Source organism: Papaver somniferum, chromosome 8 (assembly GCF_003573695.1).
Source record: "Papaver somniferum cultivar HN1 chromosome 8, ASM357369v1, whole genome shotgun sequence".
NCBI lineage: Eukaryota > Viridiplantae > Streptophyta > Magnoliopsida > Ranunculales > Papaveraceae > Papaver > Papaver somniferum.
The window spans coordinates 5,469,183-5,495,109 of NC_039365.1; the positions used below are offsets into that span (position 1 = coordinate 5,469,183).

The following is a 25,927-nucleotide window of genomic DNA, read 5'->3' on the forward strand; positions in this document are numbered from 1 at the left end:
TGAATCGGAGCGTATTACCATCTTTGCTTAGTCCTTAGGAACAAACCCATTTGATTTCAGCCATTCAGTCTCACCCAAACACCTCCAAACCCGGAACCCTAATTCTGCAGCCATTTTCCCCCCAAAAACCAGATTTGAAATGGAGAAGATGAAGGATGCCCCTTATCCTGCTGCTGGGGTGCCGATAGTAATTTTAGTTCCCCTTAGTAATTAGGGGTTCCCCTTAACCAATAGTGAGAGTCCGAATAACACGTGTCCTCCGGGTGCAAATGACATTTTTTCGAGCCAATTCTCCACAAGAGCTTATTCTTCCAAAACACCTACAAACAAGTTTATTAGTGATAAAACGAGTCCCAGCTAATGTATTTATTGGTGAAAATGCATCACACTTACGTGCTCATCAGTCCTTTGGGTTTGAGAGTTTCCGAACCGGTAAAGGTTTCGCCAAATTTCTCTACCATAATCTTCCTCCACAATGCATTTTTCTCTAGACCAAAACGCCACCACCATTTCTTTAGCAACGCCGAGTTCACTTGCTTAGTTCTCCGAATACCAAGACCGCCATTTTCTTTTGATTTTGTAGCAATTTTCCAACGAATATTGTGAATCCTTTTCTTATTAGGATCATCATTCCATAAGAAATCTCACCACTTTACCAATTTTCTTAGTAATGGAGAAAAGAGCAAGAAAAATGGAGAGATTATAAATTGGAAGACTAGCCAAGACACTTTTGATGAGAGTTAGCTTACCTCCTCTTGCTAGTGTTTTCTCATTCCAAGAAGCAACTCTTTTCGCACAAGTTTCAAACATCTTTTCCCATTTTTGTGTTCCTCCCACTTTGTCTCCTAAAGGAAGACCAAGATAGATACTAGGAAAACTAGCATACTTGCATCCCAACATGTTAGCATAATTTTCAATTACCTCTTCGAACCCGACCCCGAATAAGCAACTCTTAGAGAAATTTATCTTCAATCCTGAAATTAGCTCGAAAGAAAGAAGTTGGTAAAGAAGGGAATCAACTTGTTCTCTTTTAGCATCAAGAAAAATAATAGTATCATCGACAAATTGCAAGTGATTTATTTTTGTTCCTCCTTCCTTCACCGAGAACTCCAAGATTTGATCAACTTCTTGTGCTTTGGTCATCATACAACTTAGAACTTCACCAACGATGGTAAAAACAAAAGGAGAAAGTGGATCTCCTTGACGTAATCCCTTTTCACTACCAAAGTAACCATAAGACGAACCATTAATAAGAACCGAGAACTTTGAGAAAGTCAAAAAATTTCTAATCCAGGCCCTCCAAACATCACCAAACCCAATTTTGTATAATACTTCGTTTAAAAATTTCCAATTCACATTATCAAAGAGTTTTTCAAAATCAAGCTTGCAAACCAACCCCGGTAATTTTGACGAAGTCTAGAATCCACACATTCGTTTGCTATCAATACTCCATCAAGAATTTGTCTTCCTTTAATAAAACTAGATTGAGAAGTTGATATGAGAGTAGGAAGATATACCTTTAAACGCTCCGCTAATACCTTTGAGATGATTTTGTACACACTCCCAATATGGCTAATAGGCCGAAAATCTTTTACTTCCTCCACTCCCGCCTTCTTAGGGATAAGCGCAATAAAATTGTTTTTCAATGACTTATTGATGCAGATGAGCAGTCTATAGCCTATTTGGAGGCTAAAAATTCAAGTGTCGTAATTTAGATCCTTAGGGTCCATTTCGATGGGAAAAAAGCCAAAGAACAGGACAAGGAATCTTCGATTACCTTGGTCTTCAGAATTTAGCCAAATTCCATCGTTTAGGGCATCAAACATACGTTTTTGCTATTTTAGGAAAGTTTTTATTTTGTTAATAACTCTTTCGTTAGGAGTCTGTTTGGGCCGCCGTTTGAGGCGAATTGTTTTATTTTATGAGTACTTTCATTATTTTAGGTCGACCAAAATTTGCCAAAAATAGCAAATTAGGGTCTGAGTCGGTTTAGGGTTTTTTTTATCCTTTCTTGACTAGCAAGTTAGGGTTTTTCCCTAAGTCTATAAAAGAGTCCATCATAAATTGTTTAGGGCAACTTTTTTTTGGAATATATATCTTCTTTATCAAACTTTGTTCAAGTTTAATCGATTTTTATCTAAAGTTGGGAAACCGAAGTCTAGATATTAATCAACGTTCATAGTCGATATTCCTAGGAATATTTGAAGTCTGAACAACACTTCTCTTTTCTCTAGTTTCTCTAATATCCGCTGCATCACTTATGAAGAACATTGTGGTCATGAAATTCTTCGAAAACCTTCATCAAATCTTCTTTTAGAAAATCCCAACAAACAATAAAGAACTTCATAGGATATCCATCAGGACCCGGAGCATGATCAATTCCCAAATCTTTAATTGCATTAATTGCATTCTTGGATGGTTGTTTGAAATTTCTTTAAACGCTAACTCAAAATGATTTGCAATACCCATCTTGATTTCATCTTTATTTCCAGTCCATCGTCCATTGATACGGAGGTTATTGATATTGTTAAAAGCTCTATGACCCTTCACCACACGATGAAAATGTTTGGTGTTTCTATCTCCATCTCAAAAATATCTAATTCTTGAATTTTTCCGCATCATTATGCTTTGACGATGATGAGCCACGTCAAATTCCACTTCAGCCGTCACAAGCATGTCTTCTTCAACTTCGGTAAGACCCCTTTCATCATCTAGTTCATCTAACTCTTTCCACTTGGTAAGTGCCGTGTGGATAGACCTATCAATGTTCCCAAAGATATCTCGATTCCATACCTTTAATTTCTCTTTTAAGACATTTAATTTATTTGAAAAACATTTACCCGCCGGTACCTACAAAACAAAAGACTCCCACCTTCTTTCATTAAGGAGATTATGTTAGTTCTATCTATCCAAGCTAATTGAAATCGAAAAGGGTAAGCACCCCAATCCGAATCCAATGAACATAGCTCAATGGGAAAATGATCCGAAAAAGGTCTTTCGAGGCGCTTGAAATTGATATTTGGAAAATGATCTTCCCAATCCGGAGTGAAAAGAAAACGATCGATCTTGCTCTTCTTGTTAGGAGGCCTACTCCGAGTGTACTTGGAACCCGAAAGAGGAAAGTCCATAAGATCCAAGTCATTATATAGGTCATTGAATTCGAAACTCTACGACAACCTCTTCTCTCCGCCATGTATCTTACCTGATTAAAATCTCCACCAAAACACAAAGGAAATCCATCCCAATAACCATGCAAGGTAGTTAGCTCCATACGAAATCTCTTCTTTTCATTCACATTGCAAGGACCATAGACACCGATTAAAGCCCAACGAAAATTATCCTCCAAACTACGACAAGATATACTTATGGTAAAAACACCTTCAAGCAAGTCATCTACTTCAATCATATCCGAATTCCATATCAACAAAATTCCTCCCGATCTTCCATAAGAGTTTAACGCAATCCATTTACATGGAGTTGCATCCCAACATTGTCGAACAATGTCGTCGGTACAAGCACTAAGCTTCGTCTCTTGAATCATAAGAATAGTAGGTTTCCACCGTTTCACAAACTTTTTTTAACTTGGAGTGCTTGTCCGGGTCTCCAAGACCATTAACATTCCACGAAATTATTTTAAACATTTTAACAGATGGCAACCCATTGAACACAAAACCAAGACAACCAAACATTAAGATTTAACACCAACTTCGGAAGCCATTTCGCCTCTAAACACATTCACATTCGCATGAGAAAAAAGTGAATCCGCCACAAAATTGATTTCCTTTTGAGAGAACTCAATTCCCGAACAATTACCGAATTTTTTGAGTTCGTCGTAAAGTACCTTAAATTTCTCATGTAAACCTTTTGCCATCTCCAAAGCGTCGTCATCATTACGGCCAGTACTTGTTTGCGACGTCCCATTGTCACTGCCAACAGAATCCTCATGGTGCATTTCATTATTTTCACTCCCATCACCGCTGTCATGCATAGTATTGGCCCCCCATCACCACCACTTTGTTCCCATTCTGCTTGCTTGATACTTCCCCATCTAAAGTGTCAGAAGAACTAGTATAAACTTCATTGGATAACTTGGCCTTTAATATTTTCCTGAGACTTCTCAACGATGAGTTGTCCATGGAAATAGAGCTAGAATTATGACCACCATTCACCACCCTAGCTATACTTGTGCCTGATGTGGAAGCACCATCTTCTTTGTCTTTGTTAAAAAGAAAATCTTGTTGCTGGCCCAACAACGAAAGCCCAGGTCCATTCACAACTAACTCATTATGTGATGTCCCTTGGTTTGCCATCACGTTTACTTTGTCAACAGATTCAAAATTTGAATTAAAGTAGTTACGTACATGTATATCAGTGGCAGGACTAGGTGGCATAAATGGACTCGTGATTTCTCTTTTCGTATTGAAAACATCCAATCTTCATCTTCCCTAAAATTCCATTTGGCCGTCTTTTTATCACCAACATTTGCCTCTTTCTTTAGGAGACGAGATAACCATGTTCCAGCCCTAAAGGTAAGACAACAGAATCGTCTTCTTATACCTGACCATACTGCAAGATGTATAATGTCTCTTAATCCCTTTTTTCCCATGGAACCACCGATAATCTTTCTTTCCACCTTAATTGATCTCCCTTCTCTTGACTGAATTTTCGATATTCCACTGTCAAACCCTTCATAGCCCCTAATCGAGCGCGGAATACGCTCAACGATTCTTGATCTTCTTCTTGTTTTTGTAATGAAACCCTCCTTATCCACCGATATGTTGAAATTCACCATTTTCCGATGAAGAGACCAGGCACTTTCCGACGAAGAAAACCACTTAGTCCTCACTCTTTCTCTCTCTTTGTTCTAAAATTAGAGTGTTGAATTTGGTTTATGGACTGTCCAAATCCAACCACCGTGGTAAATTATTTGGCTTACACTGTTCTACTTAGAACATGATATTTGGTGAATATCTTCCACAGATTTACCAGTGGAGATAACAACCTTATTTATACTAAAAGACATTCAACAAACAATTACAGATTCGCTTAAAAGTTTAACAAACCCTAAAAGACTGAACATGCCGTATAGTTTGGCAGTAGACTCTAACTAGTAACTCGGTCAGACTTTTGACTCTATTGAGAGTCTTTAGCACCGATAACTGTGGTATCCTTAACAATTCCCCTCAAGTTATACTGGAGCTGGCGAAGGTGCAACTTGCTTCTAATGTACTGGAACCGTAATGAAGATAGCCCTTTTGTAAGAGAAAATTGGTGTTTCTCTTCAAATTCATAGTGTGAGATATTCAAAATACCTCTTCAAATGGTTGTGTGACATAGTCGAAATACCTCCTCCATTGGTACTATTGATCTGTGTTGGTTAACAGATATAATTGGTAATGGTAATGATTTGTGTTGGTATTGTTGTTGAAAGGTGTTTAAAATTGGTTCAAAGGTATTGAAATTTGTTTAGAACTGGTTTTTAAGAATGTTTTTAGTACCAGATCTAAAGTGTTGATACATCAAACAAAAGACTCTTCCCAGTTGCCTTGCCACTAGCAGAAACATTCAAACAAGCTTTCTTAGCAGCAGACGATGTTAATGGTGGTGGTGAATGGTTATGATCTGGTGATAGAAATTTGTGTTGTAGGTAAAATGGATGAATGATGTGGGTTAAGTAGGTGATGGAAATGGTGATATGGGTGAAAAACAAACACCTATATTTTTTAATACAACGGAAGAGTGAGGGATCAAACCCTCCTGATACCAACTTAGAACATGATATTTGGTGAATATCTTCCACAGATTTACCAATGGAGATAACAATTTTATGTATACTAAAAGACATTGAACAAACAATTACAGATTCGCTTAAAAGTTTAACAAACCCTAAAAGACTGCACATGCCGTATAATTTGGCAGTAGACTCTAACTAGTAACTCGGTTAGACTTTTGACTCTGTTGAGAGTCTTTAGCACCGATAACTGTGGTATCCTTAACATTCCCTCTCAAGTTATATTGGAGCTGGCGAAGGTGCAACTTGCTTCTAATGTACTGGAACCGTAATGAAGATAACCCTTTTGTAAGAGAAAATTGGTGTTTCTCTTCAAATTCATAGTGTGAGATAGTCAAAATACCTCTTTAAATGGTTGTGTGAGATAGTCGAAATACCTCCTCCATTGGTAGTATTGATATGTGTTGGTTAACAGATATAATTGGTAATGGTAATGATTTGTGTTGGTATTGTTGTTGAAAGGTGTTTAAAATTGGTTCAAAGGTATTGAAATTTGTTTAGAACTGGTTTTTAAGAATGTTTTTAGTACCAGATCTAAAGTGTTGATACATCAAACAAAAGACTCTTCCCAGTTGCCTTGCCACTAGCAGAAACATTCAAACAAGCTTTCTTAGCAGCAGACGATGTTAATGGTGGTGGTAAATGGTTATGATCTGGTGATAGAAATTTGTGTTGTAGGTAAAATGGATGGATGATGTGGGTTGAGTAGGTGATGGAAATAATGATATGGGTGAAAAACAAACACCTATATTTGTTAATACAACGGAAGAGTAAGGGATCAAACCCTCCTGATACCAACTTAGAACATGATATTTGGTGAATATCTTCCACAAATTTACCAGTGGAGATAACAATTTTATTTATACTAAAAGACATTCAACAAACAATTACAGATTTGCTTAAAAGTTTAACAAACCCTAAAAAACTGAACATGCCGTATAGTTTGGCAGTAGACTCTAGCTAGTAACTCGGTCAGACTTCTGACTCCGTTAAGAGTCTTTAGCACAATAACTGTGGTATCCTTTACGGTTCTAAAATTAGAACAGTGTAAGCCAAATAATTTACCACGCTGGTTGGAATCAGACAGTCCATAATAAAAATTCAACTTTATAGTACCATGAGGTAATCATTTGGCCAAATTCGACTTAGTAATTGTAGCAAGCACTACTGAGTACTGAGGCCATATAGTAAATTACTTTGAAGTCAGAAGAAGAGTCAAGCAGGCACGTAGAGTCCGTTGTCAACTGCCACCAAAGTTTCCTAAAACTAAAATTTAAGTTTTTATCTCTACATATCTCTTAATCAAAACCCACGGACCATGCTTATTTTCCCCCTTGGTTGTAGATAAATGTTTGGTGATATTCAATTTGTTCCGTTAAAACTTTATGTCCCTTCATTTTTGCTGCATCATGTAATTAACCTTACAGTTACACCACCAAGCTAACATTATAACTCTTTTCATTTCACACACTATATGTTACGGTACAACAGTTTTAAGATGTGAGTAAAGCTTAGAAAACAAAAAGTAATTGTATAACTTAGCTTGCTTTTTTTTTTTTTTTGATGAACAAAATTTTTCAATCCAAAAAAGTGATTACATGATTGTTTACAAGAAAAAGAACTTCAAAATACAAGAAGATTAAAACCCAAATACAAATAAACATACCAATTACATGTAATTCGTGAAGAGAAAGAGCAAAATACCGCAAATGTACCGAATTTTTGTATGAAAAGTAGAGAGAAAAGATGATATAATCCGGAATCAATTCCGACCGTTTTGAATGTTTGTCTTCTATAACAAGAGATGCTCCAAAAAGAAAAGACGTTTATAACTTAGGTAGTTTGTATCAATTTGATATACAACCTAAAGGTAATTGGATAATTTAGCTAGTTTGTATCAAATTGATATACAGAGTGCATAGATATTTTCTTTCAAACGAGGGATCTCTTTTTATTGCCCACAAATAAAGAAAGATTTGATTGTGATGTAGGAGGAAATTGAATAATTCCCGAAGTAATCGATTAGTAGTTTACTCATTAGTAATGTTAATAAACTTTAGGTTTATTAAAAATATACAAGTAAATGTTTTTATGGAGAAGGTCTAGATGATTTAAGAACCCTGCTCCGTAACATCTTCCTGTTAGAATGGATTTATAACTGCAAAGATTCAAAATGTAAAATTAAAGTTATTGAGATTAATAACTTTAATAGCTTCGTTGGGGTAAATTAGAATGGATTTATATCTACAAAGATCCTAAATGTAAAATTAAAGTTATTAAAATTAACAACTTTAATAGCTTCGTTGGATAAATTAGAGGGAAAGTGACTAACGAAAACAGTCGTGAAAATGGTCGCTGTTTGAGCATCTTTTCATCTATGATGTGGTCTTGCGGGTCGCGAAACAACTTATATCAACAACCGATTTTAACAATCAAAGTGTTAGGACTGATTTTTGTCGGTCATAGATACATCATTCTTACAAAAACAAATTTGTTTGTGTTGATCTGACGGTTCTGGATGGGTATTTTTAACTCATCGATGGTTCCCATTCTTCTCAAAGTGCTTGACATAAATCGTGGCTGAGAACGCACCATTCTCTCAAGCTCTTATCCAACGTCTATCAGTTTCCAACGCCCAAAATTAGGTCATCCGTAACGAGAATCATAAACACCACCATAATTTTCGCCAATCAATCCCACCATAATTTTTCATGCATTACGAAAAAACAAACACCCATGAGCATCACCATTAAATCTGCATCTCAATACCTTTTCTACTACATAAACCCTAAACAAACCATATTGCGAAGGGTCTCAGTGCGTTTTTTTCTTTCTTTTTGGGTTCCCCAGAATATTCTGATTATGGTTTTGATTTACAGGTTTTTGTTGGTGGACGTCACATTCGCAGATTTTTTTTCCAGCATCCATCAGGTATATGTTTGTATCAATTTTTTTTTTGAATATGAGGAATGCCAATTGAATCTTAGCTGATTTGATTTTAGGCTAAGATGTAAGGTGTGCGTTTATTTGTAAATTTGATTCTGCGAGTACCCGAATCATCTGGCAAATATTAGAGGATACAATTGATCTAGCCGCTATTTTTTATGGGTTGAGTAAATTGTTACAGATTAGCCATGTCCGGTCCTGTTCTGGATGCTGTTGGGAAGGTTGATAACTTTGGCGGTGGATACCAAGTTTTGTAGGAGGCCGTAAGAGCCTGAACAAATTTGTAAGTTTGTCGATTGTGAAGGAAACTTTTATAATATAACTACGCTATAAATCTTCATCATTTTGGTATTCTACTTATGTGTTCATCTTGCTTGCCATTTGATGACTTTTCTCTTTGTTATATATGGAACGGAGAAATTCCATCCTCTCAAAGAATACTTATTCACACGCTTTTTTATTATAAAACTTGGCTTTTAATTCATGTTGTTATTTCATATGCAGATGTTTATTCAAACTGGGTACCCTTTTGGTCTTCCTGGAGAAGTCATATGGTATGGAACCAACTACGGACTCCATCTCTTAATTTTCTCTTATTAATCTGTATGATATGTTTTTCTAATAACGTTTTTGGTTCTTTTAGTAGCCAGTATGTTATGTTTGTTTTCTTATCACACAATGTTTTACCTTCATTTTCAGTCACATAAGCCAAACATATGCCAACTTCTTAGAGCCATTACTCTTCAATAGATGGTCTGCAAGGAGATGATCTGGGTCCATGATGCCATCAGAGATACAAGGATTTTTGTGCTCAATATTTAAAGTTGCGATATGTTGTAGTGATGGAGAAGATCATTCACCAACCTTTGACTGATATCTGAAAGAATCGAAATGCTATTTTTGGTCTGAAAATTTTGTGCGCCTACATATGTCAATTGTTACTTGAATGTAAAACCCGTACTGAAACGGCACAAAATAACACCTAATATATTAATATTAACCCTACAGGATAGTGAACATCTAAGCTTCATTAGAGATGAAATTACACCTAATACCATATTGAATGTTTATAGAAAAATGGTCCCTGAAGGATGGGAAAAGACGCGCCATCATAATTTGAGGAAAGGCATGTGCGACATATAAAATGTCAAAGGAATAGTGTAGCATAGGGGCCGTGGTTAATGATGTCAGTAACTATTTAAAGGTAAAGTTCGGCTTTTCACAGGGTAACAAGAGAGGAAATTTGGAGATGATAACTTTTCTCTTTGGCCCCATAACTGATGATGTCCCAAAATTGTGCAAGGATATAGAGAATATGCCGGTGAGAAATTTTGATTTATTCTTACTTTAAAACAGGTCAGTGGGTTGGTAAGTAATCTCCTTCTAAATTTTTTGTTACTTACCTTGCAGTTTAAAGCCTGATCCCTGTTTTAACGAGTCCAAGTGCCGCATTTGGTAATAGCTTCATGGATGATCAGACCAACTTCGTTACTAATTGGAGGAGAACACTGATTACGGTCGGGGTGATAGCTCAGACCAAGGTGGATGAAGCTTACAAGTGAGAACTGCTTTGCTTTGCTTTTCTTTCTTTTCTTTTTTTTTTCCCATTGCTTAACAATCATCTTATCTGATAAAGGTCAGAAAATGAGAATGATGATATTGGTTATATTTAACTTATTTTTTTTCTATATATTATGTTGCATGGAAAAGGGTAAAAAAAGGATGTTTATCTAGAGCACACCGAGGTGAATTCAGCAGCGGCTGGACATGCCAAGGAATTGGGATCACTACGACATGCGTCGTACCTTAACTTAATAACTTTAAAGCTAATGGTGGTTGTTTATCACTTCAAAAAGAAATCTAAAATGAAAATGTAGGCGTGAAGCGTGCCTATTTGGTATTGTAATTCTCACTTCAAACTATAGGAGAATGTATTCAATTGTATTGTCCTACTTTTATACATTTCTTGAGAGAAGAGTTAAGGATCCTCCTTCCACTACGTTCATATAAGCAAAACTCATATTATTGACTTAGCTGTCTTAGTGTTACTACCTTCATATATAATCGGTAAAAAGACTACTCGATATAGCTATAACCAAATAAGACTGATTGCTGCTTGGTAAGTTTCCTGAAACCTTGATCTATTCATTTCCTGATATTCTTCGCAGTTCGCACCAAAATAACGTTATTCCGTTTGAGCCCCGTGTGGCATGGGTTGTCAAATTGCAAAATTGCACATGACGTGATTGTATCTACATATATCTGTTTTACGAGCGGGGAACAAAATAGCATACGGGGTGAGCGTACAAGAATCCTACTCCAAAATTACGCAGCCTAACCTAGATCTCATAGGTGCATTATCCCATGTATTGTTTCACTCGACGAATAGTCTTGCACTATTTTCCTTCATGTATACTTGCATAGCTCCACCTCAGCTTAGTCTCTTGACGAATATAAATACCTTCGAAAATCAAGCCTGCCAGGTTAGTGGCCATAATATTCCGAATGACTGTAGGCATCCTACCGACCTTGAATCATCAAATCTCAAAAAAAAAAAAAGAAGGCGTTTTACTGATATACACCCATAACCTGTTTTCTAATATACACCCGTTTTTTTTTGGATATTTCTAATATACACCCGAAAGAATAATTCCATCCGTTTTTTTGAATAAAACGGCTAGCGGCCGCAATTTTAGTGTAGCTGTTGTACAACTGTCATCACATGTAAAAGACTGAAAAACCCCTGTGAGGCAAACTCAGGTGCAGTTCAACCGAGTTAATAACCTAGTCGACTCAGAAAACCGTGCACCTGCACTTCACATGACCTGCAACAATAATTATCATTTTACAGGTGGCTTTATCTTGTGCATTCAAATAAACGGCCACGATTACAACCCCAATTCATCATCTTTTTCACTGCTACAAGAACCAGTGATGAAATCTAATCCTTTTTCCACATTCAATCACACAAATAAGCCATGAATGGAGGGCAAAAAGACTCACCATGTAGTAGCAATAGAAAAACCAGTGAGAAGAAAATCATGATTGAATGTTCAATCATGATGAAAGATTGTAAACTGCATAATCAACCATGCTTCAAGGCACACTGCAAAGGACACCTCAAGCTGTCATCATGTAAGGATGAACATAACAAAGACATATCTTACCTCAAGTGCAGTGAACTTATCTGCAACAAGTTATGTAATAAAAAGGAAATTTATATTAAAGTTCTTCAATCAAAACTAACACTTGAGTATTTCAATCTAAAAAAAATGAAATTGTTCAAAACATAAATATTTACAAGTCTGAATCAACACAACCCAAAAAAAGACAGATCCAAACTTTTTAAAAAGATTGGCATTCACAAAATCAAATTTTCTTTGCCTTCTTAGCCTTCCCCTGGGTCTGAATACATTGTGTGATATTTTGTGAAACAGATCCATACTTTGGTTGTGTCACAATTTGTGAAATAGTTTGTGAAACATTTTGTGTAACCTTCCTCTTGGATGCAGCAACTTTAGATGATTCACATGCAGTCTTCTTCATTTTGTTTGCTTTACTGGGTTGTGATGGATATGAGGAACTACAATCAGCAACATCCACTTGAGTTCTTGGTCTCTTTCCCTTTGGATTTTGTCCAACTTCACATCCTTTACAAGTTGGTTTGTTGTGACCTATTACCTTGCACTTGGAGCATCTTCTATTTCTCACTTAAACTCTAGGTTCATCATATGACTTTATCCTTTTAGTTCTTGGTCTTCCTGCAGATCTACTTGAGATGGGAGTATTGAGCTTCATGTCTACCTGGAGAGAGATTAGAAAGAAACAATTTGAGATGGGAGTATTCTTTTAGTTAAAATATAATGAAACCCTAAAGCATTTAAAATAATATTAAAAACACAACAACCAATAAAGAGGTTACCTTTACCCAGTCCTTTGGGTCATCTAAAGGATGTACAACTGGTGCATATGTGGCTCTATATGATTCCACTCTAAAGTAAGGACTGCAACATCTACACAAGCACAACAACCAAAATTGAATGGACTGAAGTTAATGAATGGAAAAAAACAAAAAAAAAAAGAAGAAAAATTGAAGACAAAAACAAAACTACAAAAATTGATGACAAAAACAGAACAACAAAAATTGAAGTTACTTAATACACTTACTTAGGCCAATCAACTCTAATTGTCTTCAATGCACAAACTGCATGTTGGCAGGGAAATCCTCTCATTTGCCACTGCTCACAACTGCATACTTGATTAACAATATTAACAGTAAACATTTTATTTTTGTCTCTGTTAGTTACTGAATATATCTTGCCTGCCACACATCCAATTGTCTTGAACTTACCAACTAATTTCAGCATCTTCTCAATTAACTTAACTGCAGTGGGAACCAACTGCCCATCTGTCCACCCAACACATGCAGTCCTCCTCTTATAAAACAAGCCCATGACTAACTGTCCATACATCGTTCTTAACATACAAATAGGTTTGTCCCTTATATTACATACCATGGAGTTAAAAGACTCAGAAAAGTTGTTATTCATATGTTCACATTTGCTTGTGCTATCAAAAAAGCCCTTGACCACAACTCAGGATTTTCCCTCATAAGATACTTAAAAGCTTCCTCATTTTCATTCTTCAAAAGTTTCATGTTTTCCTACAGGAAACATAACTAAGTCTTAATTTCAGAAAACAAAATTAAAGTATTAAAAAATTGTACAAGCTATAACTAAGTGAGAAAACTTATAAAAAAATGTTTCTTCTTATAACATTTTGCTGCATTCCAAAGGTAAGATTGCAGTTCAAAGCCCTTGAATTTCTTCTTGAAGTTCTTACTTAAGTTCCTGCCAAATTTACGATGCAAAAAAAAAAAAAAAACACAGGTGATATTACAGTTCATATGTAAGACATATTGAAAAATATCTTAAGATACAAGTACATTACCTATAAAAATATCTATGAGGAGTTTTTCCAAACGCCGCAGACACAGCTTCATTAATCCCTTCTTCCTATCAGATATTAATGTAATTGGACACTTATGATCAGTGATATGTGGAGCCGAATGTTGGAGAAACGGGGTCCAATTCTCTATGGTCTCGGCCCTGCAAATCATAATCCCTAATGGTACTAAACCATTTTGTGTATCTAGTGTTGTTGCAGCCATTAGCACACCACCATGCTTGCCAGTAAGATGGCAAGCATCCAACCCAATTACTTCTCTACATCCATATTTAAATCCTTGAAGTGATGATGCAAAATATATTGTCATGCTTTCAAAACGATCATCAACTTGTGCATATGTGTAAATAGCCACAAAATCTTCATTTGTTTTGGTCACCATGTTGCAGAAAGTGGGTACATTATTGAAACTTTCTTCATAGTTCCCATACAGTGATTCTAGAACTAAATTTCTTTCCTTCCATGCTGTTTGATATGGTATATTAAAGTTGGTTTGAGTAAAAAAGTCTTCAGCTATTTGTCCTGGCTTTGGAATAACTTTACCAGCAATGCTCTTAAGCCTATCCTTTACCCAGTCACAAACAAAATACTTGTTTGCAGACTTATTCCTCCTAAATGGATCACCAGCACATGTATGTTTCTCTTCCAGACTTGTAATTGACCAGTAACCACCTTTTTTCCTTCTTGAACAAAACACAAACCAAGGAAATTTATATTCCTCATGAAATCTACATAGAGCCTTCACTCTCCTAGAACAACTAGCCTTGACCAGAAACTGAGTTTCATTCAACACACAGAAAGCTCTCAAATTCCTTTTAAAGTCTTCTTGTTTAGCAAATCTGGTACCAACCAGCATCATACTTGGATCAACCTCTTCATCCTCAGGGAACTGTGGTTCTTGTTCTTCCTTTTCAAAGTTGAATTTGTGTTCTTCTACAAAGTTTTGAAACCACTCAGGTTCTTTAGCTTCCTCTTCATCAGATTGAGCATCATTACCTCCCTGTTGTTCAATATCTTCCTCTTCATCAGATTGAGCATCATTACCTCCATGTTGTTTATTAACTTCCTATTCATCACTGCCATCATCTTCACCTTCATAAAAAGTTCCAAACTCCCTATAATCCCTCTCATCTTCATCACTATCAAACAACAATGGAGGTTCTGTTTCCTCCACAGGGTGACATTCATCAACATTTACATTTTCTAACTGCACATTGTAATCATCAGGCAACAAAGTTTGGTTTTGCACAAGTGTTGTCCAATAATCATGATTTAATGTTTCTCTTCCTTCATATTCAATTATTTGTGAAGGCTGACTGCTACTCCCAACATTCCATATGTTGTCACCAACACTAGCCTGACTCAAAAATGATAACCCATCACTTTCAACTTTATTCAACAAATCTACAAAAGATAGCTTTCTTGCAGTACCCACTTGTTCAGAGCCCGCTTGTTGAACTGATTTTCCCATTTTAGCTGCAAGTCTAGGTGATCTCCTAGGTGACTCTACTGAATTTTTAGACAAATTATTCTTTGCTATGACTGCTGACTGCTTCATAGCTGCAAGTCTGGGTGATCTCCTAGGTGAATCTATTGAATATTCACCCAAATTCTTCTTTGGTGTAACTACTGCATCATACTCCTCTTCAGTACAAATTATAGACACTTCAAGTTCAATCTCTCCCTTTTTATTAGGTCCAGCCTCATTCCAAAACCTAACAAAATCTTCATCCATCACTAAGTATGCTGGCATATTTGGGTCATCATTCCACCAATACAGATTAACCTTTTGGCATGTACCAAGCCATAATTTTGTATGCACCATATCCTCAAACATTTTCAGATGAATCAGGTCTCACATATGTTGGGGATAGATAGACACAATTCAGAATTCACCACATCAACACTAATAGCCCTATACAGAACAATTGCACTGCATAGAAACGAAATCAAATCAATAAATAACACTATTTATATATTAAAAAAAATCAATTCAATAAATAGAAAGTAAAACCCTAAATCAAATCGAGAGAAGATGAAAAAAATTAGAAAATTAAACATCTATCTTTATAACCCTAATAAAAACAGAGATGGGTTCATCAATCAGGGCTTTAAAATCATCAGAAACAGGTTAAAAATAATTAGGGTTTCAGTTCAGGAAAACCCCACCTCTTTCTCTTCATATTTTTTTTCTCTGGTTTTTTCTTCACTGCGTCTTGAAATATTACTAGATTCTTCTTCTCGTTCAGGAAATCGTAGATTTTGATACAAGAACTCAAAATCAAATCGTTGACTAGCAGCAGTACTAGTAGAAATACAGAGGAGAAGAAAACGAATGAAAATGAAATCCTTTTGGTTTTGAGTTATGGGTAAACCCGTAATTTCGTGAGTTAGATGGATCTCACATCGTCCATTCCAATGGATAGATATACGGCTAGATCTCTGTACGCTGTTTTCTAACGTTTTTATGGATGATGGGTGTATATTGGAAATATCCAATAAAACGGGTGCATATTGGAGAACAAGTTATCAAATGGGTGTATGTTGGAAAAATTTCCAAATTGAAATTGTTCGGACAGATGATTCAACTCTTCCTCCACTAATCAACGCCTACGAAGAATTTTATATCGGTGATTAATTAGTTCAAGGAATCAATTCAAATGATGGTAAAAATTCTCTTTATTTCTTCACAATTTGGTTGTGGTTTCTTGATTAATTAGTTTTAGTTTTTCTTTCTATTAGTGATTTCGTTGGGGTTATTGCAAACGACTTTCATCCAACTTCAAGGTTGGACTGGTGATCCTTGTTTGCCTTCACCATTTACTTGGGATGGTTGGTTGTGATTCTAATACCAACTCTCCTCGAGTTACAACACTGTAAGAATAATCTTCTCTAAAACTCCCAATTGTTATCATACCACTGCTTTCTTGATTGAACCAGGCTTTGCAGCTTACTGACGCTTTTATCAGATATTATAACATGGGTCATTTACAGATATCTCAATGGCCTTGGATTAACAGGAAACCTGCCTGATTTTAGTGCCATGGATGCTCTTGAAACCATATGAGTAACAGATATTTTAGTTACTAAAATAAATATTTGATTGAGAGAGAACTCTGTTAAAAATTGTGTTATATGATTGCAGAGATTTCAACAACAACAGTTTGACACTAGAAATTCCTGAGTTTCTTGGCACATTGTCTAAACTCAATATATTGTAAGTTTAACATTGGATACAACTTATTTTACCTTTGTAGTACTATTAAACCACGAACGGATATGCCGTTAATATTTCTTTCCAATATATTTTGTAGAAATCTGGAAGATAACAATTTCTCTGGAGAGATACCATGTTCATTATTGAAGAATAACAATCTAAGATTAAGGTAAGTGAAATTGATTCTTTCAAATCGTTTCATTTTACTTATCTTTCATAGTCAATTAAGTATATATGTGATTAATTAATTTGTTTGATCTTTTTTAGCGTCACTGGTAATCCGAACTTATCTATAAACAACAACAACACAACGATATGCAAAAATAATACTGAATCAAGGATTCCTTCGGGAAGTAACAACCAAAACTTTATAACGTCTGCACTACCAGTAGCTATACTCGGAAATATAATAATCCAAATGCTTGTAATGTAATAGGTTTTCAGACCCCCAGTAGGTGGCAACAACCATTTTTTTGCTCAATATGCAGAAGTTTAAAAGTTGTACATTGCTATAATTGCTGTTATATATAAATGCAAGTTGCGAAATTCATATTTGATCTTAATAAAATAGTATCAGAGTTACCATCACTCATGAACCTAAGACTGTATCCTCTCCAACTTTACCGTTCCTGCTAAAGAGTTATAGACGAAGACTGTATACTGCTATTTTATGGTCTCTTTGGCCGGAAGATATGAAAGAGCTTTCAACAAAAAGGAGAAAAGCATATATATATAGCTTTTATTATTCTGGAAGTGAAGCTCAAACCTCTCTTGGTCAACCTATACGATCGTGTAAGTTGAGTATTTCCGCGATGATATTGTTTTAACTGACCCTCTCCTTAGTTGTTTTTGGTCTTTACTGGGTCCACGTTGAATATCTTTTTTCTTCTTTCTTTTTGCTCTGTGAGTTTTAACTGTTTAGTCCTTTCTCCGAGATGAGATATTCCTTAATGAATTCTCATTCTTTGCCGACCAAAAAAAGAAAAAGAAATGCATCTGCAAATGACCCCTTGGCTCAACGGTGAGATATCCTCCCATATGTCATAGGACTGTGAGGGATATGCTGCATCGTATTTTTTTACACTCGAGCAAGACAAGGTGTGCAAAGGAGAATCAAATGCTAAATGGAAACCTCTAATCCTCTTAGTCGAAACCCACACAACATGTTTATTTTTCTTCCTAAATTAGTTGTAGGTCAATGTTTGATGTATAACTTTTTTGGATTAAACTTCATGTCCCTTGATTCCTGCTGCATCATGCAACAAACCTGACAGTAACACGACTAAACTAACATGTTACTGCTTTTCATTTCTGGCACTTTATGTTATGATGCTATTTTTGAAAATGTGAATAAAGCTCAGAAAAGAATGTGCTTGTTTTGTATAACTAAAATTATGTTATAACAAATGGCTCTTCCAAGCACAATCAATCAAGAATTGAAATAGAAATGAAAACAAAGTAAATCAAGCACACACAACACAAGGATTCATAGTGGTTCGATCAAGATAATCTACATCCACTTTGAAGACGACGATAACGATTTCACTATGTATCAAACAAGGTTACAAGAGTATGATTCAAACCCCCTCTCAAGAATTGGATTCTACTGCCTCCTACTCTCTCTTAGTTACATAAGTTTCTCTTATCAACACAAGATGAGGAGAACAAGTCTTATCTCCTGATGCCTTTCATCACACAAAAGGTAAACGGGGAAATGGGTCAGGCAAACGGGTAAACCCAACCGAATACTAAACCGTATTCAAGGCACATATACTACAAATCTCCACCTTGACTTAAATACCATAACCACTCATCATCATCGTCTTCGCTCAACCCCCTCAAAGGCTCTCAACACCTGTTGACACCAACCAAGTCCAAGAAATGCTTGAACTTGATGCTTGGAACCGACTTCGTCAATATATCTTCAGGGTTATCCGCTGTAGGAACCTTTAGCATCGCTATCCTACCTTCCTCAACTGCATCCTTGATGAAATGATACCTGACATCGATATGCTTCGTTCTCTCATGATACATCTGGACCTTGGACAAGTGAATGGCACTTTGATTATCAAAAACCAAAGTTACACTCTCTTGTTTGAAACCCAAATCACCAACCAAACCCATCAACCATATACCTTCCTTCACTGCTTCTGCGACTGCCATGTACTCTGCTTCAGTTGTAAACAACGCAATTTTGCTTTTCAAAACCGACCTCCAACTGATAGTACTACCACACAATGTAAAAGTATAACCTGTTAATGACCTTCTTCTATCAAGATCACCTGCATAATCAGAATCAACATAACCCACAACATTCATCGAATCACCATAGTGTTTATCAAACACTAAACCAACATTTGTACTTCCCTTTAGATACCTCAAAATCCACTTTACAGCTTTTGGATGAGCCTTCCGTGGATTTCCCATGTATCTATTTACCACACTCACTGCTTGTGCGATATCCGGCCTTGTACAAACCATAGCATACATGATGCTACCAACTGCACTTGCATATGGAACCCGACACATGTAGTCTGCTTCATATGCATTTTGAGGTGATTACCTTCTAGAGAGTCTAAAATAAGCTGCCAAAGGAGTACTTACTGGTTTTGCATCTTTCATACCAAACCGGTCCAACACCTTCTCGATGTAAGCCTTCTGGGACAAATACTACTTGCCTTCAGATCGGTTTCTTTGAATCTCTATGCCCAATATTTTCTTCGATGTACCCAAATCCTTCATCTCAAACTCACTACTCAACCGCACTTTCAGCTTCTATATCTCTGACATGTCCTTTCAAGCTATCAACATATCATCAACATACAAGAGAAAATACACAAATGATCCATCTTGGAGTTTCCTGTGATATACACAATTATCATACTTACTCATATTATAGCCATTTTCTAACATAAATGTGTCAAAACGTTTATACCACTGCCTCGGAGATTGCTTCAAACCATAAAAATATTTCTTCAACAAACATACATGGTCTTCTTTGCCAGGAAATTCAAACCCTTTTGGTTGTTGCATATAAATACGCTCTTCCAAATCACCATGAAGGAAAGCTGTCTTAACATCTAGTTGTTTCAATTCTAAATCTTTCAAAGCAACTATAGCAAGCAATGTTCTAATAGAACTATGTTTAACAACAGGAGAAAATACCTCATTGTAATCAATGCCTTCTCTTTGTGTAAACCCCTTTGCCACAAGCCTTTCCTTATACCTTGTTCCTTCACCATCTAAAGTACCTTGTTTCTTCTTGAAAACCCATTTGCTTCTAATAATCTTTGTCCCTTAGGTCTTACAATTATCTCCCAAGTTTCATTCTTGTCAAGAGACTTAATTTCTTCAATTGCAGAAGCTCCCCATTTTGCTGATTCTTCACCACTGATTGATTCTTCATAGGTTCTTGGATCATCCCTATCAGTGCTCTCACCCACTGCAAGTGCATAACAACCAAATCAGCATAGCCATATCTCTGAGGTGGTCTGACTTGCCTCCTCTATCTGTCTCTTACAAGATTATACTGATGATCTTGTGCTTCTTCTTTCTTGGCAGGTCCTTGCACAATATCTTGATCGTCATCATCATTATCATCAGAAACAATAGTCTCATTGTTTCCTTGAACTTGCATCTCAATTTCCACCTGGTCATCAAGCTCCACCTTATCACTAACACCCTCTTCAACTCTTCCATCTAGATCTTCATTCTTTTGCTTCAACATCGATTGCTCATCAAATTTCACATCACTACTGATAAGAAACTTGTTTGGTCTATCTTCCGGAAACCATAACCTGTATCCTTTCACACCCTTTGCATACCCAAGAAATATACACTTCTTTGCTCTAAGCTCTAGCTTCCCCTATTCCCATGAGCATAGGCTGGACATCCAAAAATCTTAAAGTCTTCATAGTTAGCATGTGAACCTATCCAAACTTCATTTGGAGTCTTACACTCAATGGCAGTCGATGGAGATCTGTTCACTAAATAAGCTGATGTGTTTGCTGCTTCTTCCCAAAACTGCTTTGGTAACCCTGCATTGGAGAGCATGCACCGTGCCTTCTCCATAATGGTTCTTTTCATCATTTCTGCACACCATTTTGTTGTGGTGTTTTTCTAACTGTGCGGTGTCTCAAAATACCTTGCTCCTTGCAGAACTCATTGAACTCACCTCCACAAAACTCCAAACCATTGTCTGTCCTCAAGCACTTGATTTGTCTTCCGGTTTGTTTCTCAACCATAGTCTTCCATTGCTTGAACTTAAAAAAAGTTTCATCTTTGTGCTTAAGTATGAATACCCACATTTTCCTTGAGAAATCATCAATGAACATCAACATATATCTACTACCACCATGTGACTCAACCCGAGAAGGACCCCAAAGATCAGAATGAATATAATCCAAAATACCCTTGGTGTTATGAATAGTTGTACTAAACTTGACTCTACACTGCTTCCCAAAGACACAATGTTCACAGAAATCAAGCTTACCTCTTTTATGACCACAAAGCAATCCCTGCTTTCTCAAAACAACCAACCCCCTCTCGCTTATATGCCCTAGCCGCATATGCCACAACTTGGTAATATCGTCTTCAGAACTTGAAGAACATACAACTACATCACCTGTCACAGTAGTACCTTGCAGCGTATAAAAACTATTAATCCTCTCACCCTTCATAATTGTAAGACTTACCCTTGAGACACGAATAACTCTACCTTCACCTTGATACTTGCAGCCATTTGAATCAAGTGTACCCAAAGAAATCATATTTCTTCTCAAGTCTAGAACATGCCTAACCTTAGTTAAAGTCCTCACCATATCGTCATACATCTTAATTTGAATTGTACCCACCACTTTACAAGTGACATTGTTTCCCATAAGAAATTTACCACCTTCTCTATCTTGATAAGTAGTAAACCACTCTCTATGAGGACACATGTGAAAAGCACACCCCGAATCAAGAACCCATCCATTCTCCGAGCTTTCGGTATAAACCGTGAGAACCGTTCCATCATCACTTTCTACTTCAACATTTGTCGCGGTGTCTTGGTTTGTATTCTTCTCAACATTCTTCCTTTTTGGACACTCCTTCTTGAAATGCCCTCGTTCCTTACAATGAAAGCAATTGAATTTACCCGATTTAGATTTAGACCTTGACTTTGATCTACTCCTATCAAATCCACCTTTTTGGTTTCCTCTTCCTCTTACAAACAACCCATCTCCCGAATTATCTTTACCATCAATACCAGTCTTCTTTAACTCCTTAGAGTTCAAATCCGCTTTAACGTCTTCCATGGAAATTGTGGTTTTTCCATACATAACGGTATCAACAAAATTATCATAACATGGTGGTAAGGAACAAAGCAAACCCAATGCTTGGTCTTCATCTTCAATTTTGACATCAATATTTGCCAAATCCAAGAGAATTTTATTATAATCATCAATATGATCTATAATAGATATTCCTTCATGCATTCTAAGACTATGTAATTTCTTCTTAAGATAGTTACGGATTTAGTCATATACCTCTTCTCCAACTTGTTCCATAGCCCGTCCGGTGTAGTTTCCGTCGCAACTTCTCTCAAGACCTCATTGCTCAAACACAATAAAATTAATCCATGTGCTTTCTCCAATTGTTTATCCTTTTCCTCATCCTTCAATGTTGCTCCTAGACCCGTTTTCCCCTTCAAAGTTTTCACCAAACCTTGTTGAAACAAAACATCCCTCATCTTTAGCCTCCATAAATTGAAACCATTCCTTCCATCAAATTTCTCAATCTCATACTTTGCCGTCATCGTAGATCGCTTCCACCCGGAGCTCTGATACCAATTTATTATAACAAATGGCTCTTCCAAACACAATCAATCAATAATTAAAATAGAAATGAAAACAAAGTAAATAAAGCACACACAATACAAGGATTTATAGTGGTTCGATCAAGATGATCTACATCTACTTTGAAGACGACGATAACGATTTCACTATATATCAAACAAGGTTACAAGAGTATGATTCAATCCCCCTCTCAAGAACTTGCTTCTACCGTCTCCTACTCTCTCTTAGTTACATTAGTTTCTCTTACCAAAACAAAAGGAGGAAAACAAGTCTTATCTCCATGCCTTTCCTCACACAAAAAGTAGTTGGGCAAATGGGTCAGGCAAACGGGTAAACCCAACCAAAAACTGAACCGTATTCAAGGCACATATACTACAAATTAGACTACAATATCAATAGCAAGTTTGTATGGTGTTGGGGTGCATACATGGCCATACGGATTGGGCATGTGTGATCATTTAGTAGTGTCAGCAGATTGGGCATTTCAACTTCATTTCCTCCATGTGTACGTACTCCGAGTCCACGCATTAATTCGTAGTACATTCCTATTATATTGGCCCCGAGAAAGCTTTTCTTAAGGTTCATGTGAAGTGTTGAAGTGCATGACGATATACGGATTGGGCATGTGTGATCCTTTGGTTGTGTCGGTGGGTTGTTGCTATCTTTGCCATTTACCGGCCCTTTCAACTTCATTTCCTTTGTTGCTATCTTTGCCATTTACCGGCCCTTTCAACTTCATTTCCTCCATGTGTTCCGCGTAGTACTTTGTAGAATTTATATTGTATTTATTTATTTGTAAGCTAGAATTTATATTCATATGATAAATGAAAAACAAAAAAGTATCAAATATTAAATAGCATATATGCAATTAGGTTCTTATTACAATGCATTTCAAATTTTCAATTACAGCAGTTGGATTTCTTCTTGAAAATTTCATTAGTCGTCTTTGTCTTGGTTGTCTTCGAAAGCTGCTTGGAAAATATTATCAAAGGCTTCATCCATACAAGAACCAAAAAGTTTTGAATCAATAAATCCCTTTTCCATTTTTACCACAAGCTTCAACTGTTCCATGCAGCTTACTGATGTAAACGTTAAGCTCTGCAAACAACTTTTAGCAGGTTAGCAATAGGTTTTACTAATTAGGAATACTTCGCTCAGTTGGCCAGATCAGAAGACTAACTCTTACATATTTATGACTGAAAATTGAAATAACACTTACCTGAGGTTGAAATAACACTTACCTGAGGTATACCTGACACAAAGAAGTAAACACTATTTACAGGCTGATTACAGATAGCAATTTTTTCTTTTGGGCCTATTACACTCGATATGGATGTACTCGTATTCCTAAAGCTTGAATATATCATTTCATCCATCCCCTGTGTAATGAATACATATACTTGTGGTTAAATATGTTAGCATGGCTTCCAGTTGACGGGAAGAATGAAAAGCTAACAACGTGAAAGAACCTTAAAACGGCCGCACAGTTTGCATATATACCTTTTGACCCTTAATCCGGAATGCAATATTTAGAACTTTATCAATAAAGTAAAACAGCATAGAATTTTTCTTTCTGTCCATTATTTCTTTTGCTTTGATAATGAAATCAACGGGGCTGACTTTCTCAGCACTGATAAAAGTCGGTAACTCCGCGAACATGGCTCGCGATCGGTTGCCCCATGCGACTGCTCTTATCATATCTTCGATGTTGGTAAAGCCGTCAAATACTCTCATGTTGGACATGACCAGCAAGGTCATCTTAGTATATGTGCCACAATTAATAAAGTCCGGCGTCAAGCCATCTCCAACATTGTGATCCACCATTGTTTTCCTCAGTGTGTACAAGTGAATAATATACGATAGCAGTCCAGTGATCACATCATTTACAGTCTGCATGAAATGATCGGTCATTAAAATTGGGAAACTATTAAGAATTAGGTTACCTACCAAAAAAAAAAAAAGAAGTTAAGAATTGAACTCACCGCTCCAAGCTTGGTTTTAACTTGCTTGACTCTTTTTAGTGATAATGTTACCGAGTAGATGTCAAAAGGTCTAAATAACTCAATCTTCATATTTGTCCATGCCTCTGAACGTATTGCAGATCGCCGATCTTCTAAAAATGTTGCCCTCAGTGAACTCTCCATGAGATCGGAAATTGTGTTGACACACTTACGCATAAATCCCAACATTTTGTTCCCCAGCCCTATTACGGTTCGCTTACCATCACCTTGTTTCTTGAACGACATTTGCGGAAAAGTAAAAGGAAGTGAAGGATGATCAGCTCTTTGGAAAATATTACAAAACAAACTTACAAGCGAATAACCATCACCAATTGCATGACTAGCCTTAAAGATTAAACTGCACTCTCCATTCAAACTAGGGTACTTGACCAAATGAAGTTCCCATAATGGTTTATCTTCTGAAAAATTCACACAACCAATTTTTGATAAGTATTCTCTCAGGTATTCATCATAGGTTTCTCTTGCTAAACCTAGAGGGAATGTCGGGACAATCAAATGATCTTCGACTCGAGTAACGACTTTTTTCCATCTTAAAACACCTTTATTATTTCTCTCCATTGTTGAAGAAAGACGAATATTTAGGGGTAGCATATGCTGGAATAATCCTACAATTTCTAACTCAGTAATCGGTGTCTCTAGTTCAAAAACAGTGAAAATGATTAATGATAAGATTGAACTGTGTAGGCTCTGAGAGATTGGACTCACCGGAGGACTTGTTTCTTCATCTATGTTTTCAACATTGTTCTCGTTTATGTACTGATTATCCATTGTCGTAACTTCTGGCCCGTAGAAACATTCAATAGAATTCAGATGCATTTATACAAAAACTCTCGAAAGTCATAAATGTAGTACCACCATCTCACATGGACACACTGCTGTTTTAAAGAAGACAGTTATGTTCACATGCTATAACACATGGACGGGTACTATATCCTCTCCACTTCATTCTATATATGTATAAACAAACCAATGGATCTCAAAAATCAATATTGAATGAGTCTTGGGTCTGCAGTGAATGGTGTAAAGTTATTAAAGCTACATGTTGGCAGCGGAAACACTCTTCTCCTGTGAAGTCGTCAATATGGCCTTGTATTAAGAAGGCCTTGTGTTAAGAACACGTGGCACGATATGCAAATGCAAGTTCAATGGT

The 25,927-nt window shown here is 36.4% G+C and overlaps 3 protein-coding genes and 1 long non-coding RNA gene across 5 annotated transcripts; 1 reads left to right on the forward strand and 3 right to left on the reverse strand.

Annotated features, from left to right (window-relative positions):
• The first annotated feature begins 8,500 nt into the window (after positions 1-8,500).
• Positions 8,501-10,728, forward strand: LOC113301932. Its single transcript, XR_003336550.1, has 6 exons — positions 8,501-8,722; positions 8,919-9,020; positions 9,242-9,291; positions 9,437-10,058; positions 10,148-10,295; positions 10,448-10,728. It is a non-coding gene; the product is annotated as an uncharacterized LOC113301932 (long non-coding RNA).
• Positions 10,729-12,448: 1,720 nt separating this feature from the next.
• LOC113304971 lies at positions 12,449-13,209 on the reverse strand. Its single transcript, XM_026554089.1, has 3 exons — positions 12,905-13,209; positions 12,660-12,750; positions 12,449-12,541 (listed from the first exon to the last, which is right to left on the reverse strand). The coding sequence occupies exons 1-3, from the start codon at positions 13,207-13,209 to the stop codon at positions 12,449-12,451; spliced, it is 489 nt and encodes a 162-aa protein (XP_026409874.1).
• Positions 13,210-13,283: 74 nt separating this feature from the next.
• Positions 13,284-14,752, reverse strand: LOC113304972. The gene is made up of 3 exons (XM_026554090.1): positions 14,747-14,752; positions 13,683-14,702; positions 13,284-13,400 (listed from the first exon to the last, which is right to left on the reverse strand). The coding sequence occupies exons 1-3, from the start codon at positions 14,750-14,752 to the stop codon at positions 13,284-13,286; spliced, it is 1,143 nt and encodes a 380-aa protein (XP_026409875.1).
• An 8,881-nt stretch (positions 14,753-23,633) lies between these two features.
• LOC113306896 (O-acyltransferase WSD1-like) lies at positions 23,634-25,628 on the reverse strand. 2 transcript variants are annotated; one of them, XM_026555816.1, is made up of 5 exons: positions 25,483-25,628; positions 24,739-24,990; positions 24,257-24,646; positions 23,998-24,135; positions 23,634-23,854 (listed from the first exon to the last, which is right to left on the reverse strand). In XM_026555816.1, exons 1-5 carry the CDS (start codon positions 25,591-25,593, stop codon positions 23,693-23,695), a joined length of 1,053 nt encoding a protein of 350 aa, XP_026411601.1. In that variant the 5' UTR covers positions 25,594-25,628; the 3' UTR covers positions 23,634-23,692. The 2 variants fall into 2 exon arrangements, with proteins under 2 accessions (XP_026411601.1, XP_026411600.1); XM_026555815.1 differs by having other exon boundaries at positions 24,739-25,628.
• Positions 25,629-25,927: the final 299 nt, after the last annotated feature.

Excerpts from the sequence above, each read along its gene's own strand:
- LOC113306896 (XM_026555815.1), bottom strand. The coding sequence starts at position 25,593 with ATGCATCTGAATTCTATTGAATGTTTCTACGGGCCAGAAGTTACGACA. Across the intron at positions 24,647-24,738 it reads TTAAAACCAAGCTTGGAGCG|ACTGTAAATGATGTGATCAC; the intron begins GTGAGTTCAATT and ends CATTTCATGCAG. Across the intron at positions 24,136-24,256 it reads TCCGGATTAAGGGTCAAAAG|GGGATGGATGAAATGATATA; the intron begins GTATATATGCAA and ends TTCATTACACAG.
- LOC113304971 (XM_026554089.1), bottom strand. The coding sequence starts at position 13,209 with ATGTATGGACAGTTAGTCATGGGCTTGTTTTATAAGAGGAGGACTGCA. Across the intron at positions 12,751-12,904 it reads ATTAGAGTTGATTGGCCTAA|ATGTTGCAGTCCTTACTTTA; the intron begins GTAAGTGTATTA and ends GTGCTTGTGTAG. Across the intron at positions 12,542-12,659 it reads ACCCAAAGGACTGGGTAAAG|GTAGACATGAAGCTCAATAC; the intron begins GTAACCTCTTTA and ends ATCTCTCTCCAG.
- LOC113304972 (XM_026554090.1), bottom strand. Across the intron at positions 13,401-13,682 it reads TAGATATTTTTATAGGTAAT|GAAAACATGAAACTTTTGAA; the intron begins GTACTTGTATCT and ends TGTTTCCTGTAG.